The 7,671-nt window shown below is 33.0% G+C and overlaps 1 protein-coding gene across 1 annotated transcript; it reads left to right on the top strand.

Moving 5' to 3' along the window:
* Positions 1–869: 869 nt before the first annotated feature.
* Positions 870–5,831, top strand: LOC129297266 (uncharacterized; the record flags this gene model as incomplete). The annotated part of the gene is made up of 4 exons (XM_054935621.1): positions 870–1,069; positions 3,049–3,172; positions 3,712–3,966; positions 5,357–5,831. Coding segments are annotated over 4 exons (843 nt in total), but the record flags the coding sequence as incomplete, so codon positions are not given.
* Between the last annotated feature and the right edge of the window lie 1,840 nt (positions 5,832–7,671).

The following is a 7,671-nucleotide window of genomic DNA, read 5'->3' as shown; positions in this document are numbered from 1 at the left end:
CAAGCCCTCCATTCCTCATCTCCATCGTGGCTCTCTGTCAACCTCTCTCACTGTTATCGAGTTTTTGGGTTCATGGTTTTGGTGAGAATTTTACCTTGGATCTCTTTTGTAACAAAATAGATATGATTATTGAGCAACTTGATAACATAATTTATTCATAATTTGATGAACTTACTCAATATTTTTTATAAATTTTTTTCTTTAATTTTTTGATATTTGTAATAATTTTTTAAGTCAATTAATAATCAAATCAATATGAGGAAATAAAATTTTGAATCTTTGCATTTAGCTTGCATTTTGCTATAGATCTTTATATTTTTTCTTTATGTTCTTGGTCCTTACATTTTTGTTTTTTGATATTCTAAGTTTTTTCATAAACAAAATATAAAGATCTTGCAGAAACCTGGAACATCGAAAAACAAAAGTGAAAGGAATAAGAACATTAAAAAAAGTGCACAGATCTATAATAAAATACGAGTAAAGTATAAAGACTGAATTAATGTTTTCCCAATTAATTAGGAGATTTTTAGATTTTTTTATAATTTTTTAAGTTAACTAATTTCTTGCCCTAGCCTTCATTATAAAGTGTATGCGCTTCTTCTTCTTGTTTTTTTTAAGTATAAATATAAATTATAGAACAAATTGCATTCAAAAACCTATAAAAAATATTATTAACAAACAACGATCAATAAAAAATTGTTTATTATTAAAATAAAAATATTAATTTGTTTTTCTTAAACAACGGGTTGTGAATAATTTTTTTTAACAAATACTTAGAATCGATTTTTTCTAAATTATATTTTTAATTCGTTTATTAAAGCCCTTCGTTGGCCATGCTAATCCAAAGTCCAAACTCACCGTTCACTTGAGATAACATTAGTAGCAGAAGCGGAGTATTGTTAGTCCAAACTCCAAATCCCTTTCTTCTCGTTGCCTCTCCATTGATCCATTCTTGTAAGTACCGAAACTCATTTCTTCCTCTTCTATCGTTACGGCTTCCATTTCCAGCTCCAAGTCTCACTGATAACGAAGTCGCGACGCACCCAATCTCTTCTTCCTTGTCGCACAGGTACCCACCCGTTGTTGTGTTGAATTTCTTTTTCTGTTTTGCACAGCCAGAGTCGCATAGGTTTTTAATTGTGTTGTTTTCGGTTAAGTGTTTAAGGGTTTCAATTTCTTCTCTATAAATCTTTGTTCATGTTCGGATTTGATTCCTGATAAATGAAAAGGAAAACGAAGATAAGAAAGTACCAATACTCCCTATTCCCTGCGCTCCCTCGCTCTTTACCTTTGCGATAATAGATGTGGGATACGAGTTTGTTTGTCTTAGAAATCTGAGCATGTTAATCACTTAATAATGTGAGTGGTTGGTTTTCGCATGTAGGTTGCAATTGCTTGTGGTTAATATTCTCCCTGTATATAATACTGTTTAACCTAAGACGACATTAAGTACCATGAGAGTTTGTTACAATGCCAATAAATATTAGATTACCGAAACATTCTGTATATGATTTAAGAATTAGTGCAAATAGTGTAAGATACTATTTCTTAAAAGTCTTTATTTTACATTCAATAACCATCATGTTGAAGGCCGAAGCTTATATTATCTATTTTTACGCTACATATATCACAAGCCTATTATGCTGATTCAGCAAATCTAACTGTGTTATTCCCATAATCAAACATTGTGTGGTAGCGACCCTTGAAAATATCCCCAAGAATCCTGCATTTCAGAATCAACATGACCGAGTTTGAGGCTTAACCTAGGCATCTTATTGTTTAGTGAGGAACAAAGGTAGAATCCCTGAGCAATTCAGCGAGACTTAAGTCGAACAGAATGTCAAATAGAAGATAAAAGCTGTATGATTAAGAAGTCATGATAGTACCATAGAGGCCCTCGACAAGGGGCTATATATAAAGCTGTAAATCCACTAATGCATTGTGCTGCCTCTCCGTCTCCCACTTTCAGAACACACTGATTCATAAAATTGTCCTATTAATCATAGCAGAAACTATGTTGTATGCCAAATGCAAGGGTTTGAAAGTCACGATACCTGGCTTGGTGAGAGGCCAAACAATTTGCCACCAATGGTGAAAGAAATTTTTGGAATGGAAGATAAGCTTCCACATTCAACTGTTGGTTCTCCATTTGGATTGGGAAGCCGATTACAGAGCTGCACATGAAATTGAGTGTTTGAGCTTTTGCTGGGAGGAAGTTTATTTTCTGGGAGACATGAAATTAAGAATGTTTTACTTGACCTCATTGATGTAGTCTAGGATCTGGTCTTCTGTCCCATTTAGTTTCAGCCTATTTTTTAATCCATGTTGCTGTCGTCTCACAGAAAGTGCATCCAGTATTATATGACTTGTTTATTCATTGTGTGAATATGAAGGTCTCTGAACAATTTCAAAGTGTGGGTATATGTATAGGATATGATTTGAAGTAATTCAATTCCACTTCATTTTACACCAGGCATCTCTTTTTTGGTTGTTACTGAATGTGTTTGCTTCTGTTGATAATTTTCTAATAATTCTTTTCTTATTCCATCTTCTTAATTATAGGGGAGATACTGATATGTTGAAAGTGGCCATATTTTATTCTGAAAATTTCAAGGAAAGTAAGTCTTGAGAAATATGCCTGGTATTGATGAGAATGTGTAAAAATGGATAATATTTTAGAGGAATTCTATTTTCTTGCTTTTCATGTTGGAGTGTTGAACTACAAATTGAAAAAGATCTCTACTATCGTTTTTTATTTTCAGTTACCTTTTGCGATCTGTCAAATGTTAATTTAATATCTTATATTGGTTACAAAGTTTTCGCTGTTTCCAGGTAAATATACTTCAGCTGACAGAATTCTAACTTGAAGGCTGGTTACAAGTGCCGATGTGTAATGTATGAATTTCAGTGTGCTTGATCAACATACAGAAAAATGAATAGCATCCAAGTTACTGCATGCCAGCCTGGGATCTATGTCACAAATACATCTCATTGTTACCATCCTTATAAAGCATATGCATTTCCAATTAATACTGGCCCTCTTTCTAGGCTTTCACTTAGCCTAAGAGGAAAACCTTCTTCTGGCTTGCAATGTGTGCCTTTTTCAAAATCACGACAACCTCTTCATGTCTGCTTTGCTGGTGAAAAAGGAATGATGGGAAATAATAGTGAGGTAATGTGTGTTCTCTGTGCTCGGCATTTTGGTATTTGATATTATTATTGCTATGTTTGCTCATGGTTAAGTTGTTTAAGGAAAGTTCTTTGGACTTCTGTCCATCTCCTTTTACTTGGAGCTAAGCCTTTTGTAAGCTGTCTGATGTAGAAACATTTCTTTTGTATTTAGCTTTCATTCTGAAACCCTATACTTCCACTGTGCCTTCCTGTTGTTAATTTAACATGAACTTGGTCTTCATCTTCATGTCCTATTGACATGTATTATGACTGTTTATGCGTGAAGCAAGATAAGTTGAATGTGTTTTGAAACCTGAATTTCTTGCATTTGCTGTAAGTATTATTTATATGAGCAATCAACTTATCTCTTAATTTGCTGTTATTATTATGAACCTCTGCAAATCATTTCTGGGGGATCTTAGCAGAGGGAATTCAGGGTAGCTTAGATTCTTGTAACATTGCTCTCTGGGAATTCTATATTTTAGTTATATATTTTGGTTTGACTATATTCGCATTTTCCAATTATAATGATGCAATTAGGATTCACCATGGAAAGCCCTTGAGAAAGCAATGGAAAAATTTAAGGGGCAGTCAGTGGAGGATGTCCTAAAACGGCAGATTCAACAAGGAGAATATCTTGATGATGGGGGCAGTGGAGCAAAGCCACCACGGGGAGGGAGCGGCGGCGGCAGCGGCGGCAGTGAAGGCCCTGGTGGATCAGAGGAGGAAAGCTTTGGTGGAATGTTGGATGAGACTCTCCAGGCGGCTTTAGCAACTTTTGGCTTTATATTTCTGGTACTCTCTCTCTCCCTGTGGACGTGTTTACACTTTACACCATTATATGTATAAATGAGAGTAATGCAAAACACAAACACACACTCATATTGATTTGAACAGAGTTGGAAAAGAGAGATACAGCAGAAACAGAGTAGGAGATCGAGAACAGAGAGGTAGAGAAAGACAGAATACAGAGAGAGAAGGAAGGACAGAACAGTGGGGGAGCAAGAGAGAATGAATCAGAACGTAGGGAGAGAGAGAACAATCAAAATATCATTTCTAATATTCATTCATCATCCAAAAGTGTCCAGTAGAAGTGATAACTTAGTCTATTTATAGACTAAGCTTTTCTTCCCCTTAAGGAAGCTCAACAACTTGCAAATTTAAAATATATAAAGAGTAAAAGCAAAAGTAAGTCAGATTTCCTTCCTTAGAAGGAAACTTACAAAATACTAAATAATGCAAAAAAACAATTATTTCTTTCTAGAATAACATCTGTCATATTTTCTATCAGAGAGCATCATGGTTTGATTTATACTTAAGCAGGCTTATCTTTTATGGTGTACAAAAATCATCATATAAAAAAGGGGAATTAGCTAATCAGACAAAAAATCACTTATAACATTGGATCTTCTCAGTTACTTAGTTGTTCAAGTGAGGAGAGAGATAGAAATAGGGGTGAATCTCATGTGGGTCATACTCTATCTTTATCCGTCTCCTCACTTGAGCAATCAAGGGAATCCAAATCCTTTTTGTTTTGTCCCCCCCCCCCCCCCCCGGGCGGGAAAAGGAAGGGAATCCAAATCCTTAATAGCCTTAAAATGGTTGATTTTTATATTCATATGCAAACTGTTGACCCTTACATGTGATGAAACTGATCCCCTGTAGTACCTATCTCCCTCAATTGCTCTAATTCAGTATAAAAGCTAAAATATTAATGTCATTTTTCATGTTTTTCTTTTATTTGTAACAAATTTATCTCTCCCCAATATACCGCAATTGAGCCATTGAGGGAGATAAGCGCGGCAAGGTTCCAAATCCCTTACACATGATTCCTAGGGTTATTATTAATTTATACTCCCTCCAGTCCAAAATGCAAGCCGTTTCTCCCAGCTAATTTGAGTCCAAAATGTAAGCAACTTTGTAGTTGTAGAAACCCCCCCCCCCCCAACATTTTACCCATTGTATTTATTAATCTGGATTCTTGTGTGAATTTATGACCTTAGTCTCACTCATCATTGGTAATTGAGACTACGGATGAAAAGGGAAAATAATGTATATTTTCATGTGAAATAAGGATTTTATTGGTATGTGGATTATTGTTGAAAATTGCTTATATTTTGGATCAGAGGGAGTGTCATATTGCAATGTCTCGATTACTAACTTCAAAATTGTTCATTTTTCCTAGTATATCTATATCCTAACTGGTGAAGAACTGGCAAAGCTAGCTAGGGACTACATCAGATATATGTTTACTGGCAAACAAAGTGTTCGGTTAAAGCGTGCAATGTCTCAATGGGGGCAATACTACCTCAATATAACAGAGAAGCAGGTGGTTGACAAGTATTGTCTGGAGAAAGCCATTCTCAATACTCCCACTTGGTGGAATGATCCTGAAGATTACCGCGAAGTCGTTATGAATTACTTGGAGTCAAATAATTCAGATGAGTAAATTTTCTACAGTTTTTCTTTTTTTGGACCATCTTGTGTTTCATTTTAAATTTCATTTTCTCTAGATATGGATGAAGCTAAAGAGGTGAGTTAGGTTGAATTTATATGGACTTTTTGGTGTAATTGAATAGTTGCTGTTGAAGCCATTCAAAGCGCATATGCTATTATGATGTATTTTCAATATTTGAAAATCACCTGTTTATTTAGTTGCAGTTTTTGGCGTTAGACACTTAGACAGTAGTGAGGATCCAAAGAATTTGGTGACAAATTACTGAGCTGGATGAATGAATAGGTGTATGTAATGTGTGATCCACATAATGACATAGAATAAAAAAAGATTAAAAAGATTTTGTGAATATACACACACACACAATATCTTATAGCCTTGAATAAGAAAACTACAGTGGAAATTAATAAAATGGTGCCTACAGTGCAGATTATAGGGACCAATTTATTAAGTTTCCGACAAAAAAAAAAGTGCTATATCATGTCTTTCGTGCATCTCATTGAGCTCTATGTAGTTGGGTGTTCTATTTAAGTTTTTTTTTTTTTTGGTTAATTTAGAGGGGCACTTGCAGCTTGTAGTCACAACTCTGATAGAATTGCGCGCTCTCATTTTTTTTTTGGCTTGATGATCTCCTATTTATTTTTTTGGCTTGTAATTATAAGGAAACTTACATGTAATTAGATTACAAGATTATTGGCCCTATTTATAAATAATAATAGGAATGTAATATTATATATCGATTTATTTCTTGAAAAGAAAGGAAAAATCGTTTCCTTGTTTTAATCAGAGGAGACATGATAATTACCTTTGGTACGGGAGATGAATTGTCTACATAGATATGTGTTCCCTCATTTCTTTTATTTAGAAAGGATAATTGGCATCCATAATGTTGTTTCGATAAAAGAATTTGGTAAACTGTTCAATAGAAACAGAATAAAGGAACAAAATATTATAACATGTATCTTCTCTTGTGATTGAAAGCATGGACAATCTCGAATAAGGCTAAAAGATTTTAGAACTGAGTTTGGGCTGGGTTGATTATATGACTTCTCTGCATGTTTGTATATTTTAAATACGATCTAAATAATCTCATCTTGAATTGAACTCTACCCGTTTGAATTATTAACTCTAGTTGAAAAAAAAGAGAAAATGATAAATTTTACTTGACATTTGAGTTTCTATTCATTCATTGGGAGAATGACAAAAAATATTTTCAAAATATGTAAATGATAATTAAGTACAGTAAAATATGATAATTATTTTTTAGTTTTTGAAAACTTGTCTATCAATTAGTTTTAATGTGAAAAGATTTTGTTACCTTTTTGGAAAAAATTTGTAAAGAATAATTTGTAATTTTTTTCAGCATAAAGAACAACTAATAATTTACTATTCCAAGTATAAAAAAAAAGTAATTTCTTATTCCATTCAAAACATTTTTCCAGGAAAACTAGTCTTCCTTAAAAGAAAATAGTGACTGATTTTTAGTCATTAGACTTTATTGAAAAAAAAATGCACAAAGCAACTTGTAATTTGTCATTTTGTTTTAGTTATTTTCCAAAATAATTAGTCATTTCTTAAAAAAAAAGTAATTGATTTTTAATTGTCGGATTTTACTGATAATTTTTTTTTTGTATTGAGAAATTTGTAATTTTCTATTCCATTCTAGTCATTTTTCAACAAAAAAAATTATCATTTTATTTAAAAAAGTAGTAACTGATTTTTAATTTTTTACTTTACTCTAAATTTTAAAATATGAGCAAATGTGTCATTTCATAAAAATGAAAATGTCAGACAAGTCTTTAGAGATTAGAAAATTATCATATTTCACAGTACATAATTATCATCTATATATTTTGATAGTATTTTTCTGTTATTTTCCCTTCATTCATTCTTTGAATTCTCTAATCAATTGAAGAAATTCATATTCCTAGACGACTATGAATAATCGTGCATAGATTGTCAAAATAAAGGACATGCCTTCCGCTTTTAGAGACACTCAAACTATATTATTTTGTCGATATTTGAAACGTGCACCAGTTTCTTTT

This window comes from Prosopis cineraria, unplaced genomic scaffold (genome assembly GCF_029017545.1).
Source record: "Prosopis cineraria cultivar Desert tree isolate PC_DT_omini unplaced genomic scaffold, ASM2901754v1 PC484, whole genome shotgun sequence".
Classification (NCBI taxonomy): Eukaryota; Viridiplantae; Streptophyta; class Magnoliopsida; order Fabales; family Fabaceae; genus Prosopis; species Prosopis cineraria.
Note: the sequence above shows the minus strand (reverse complement) of the source record. Positions and strands in the feature narration are given on the sequence as shown.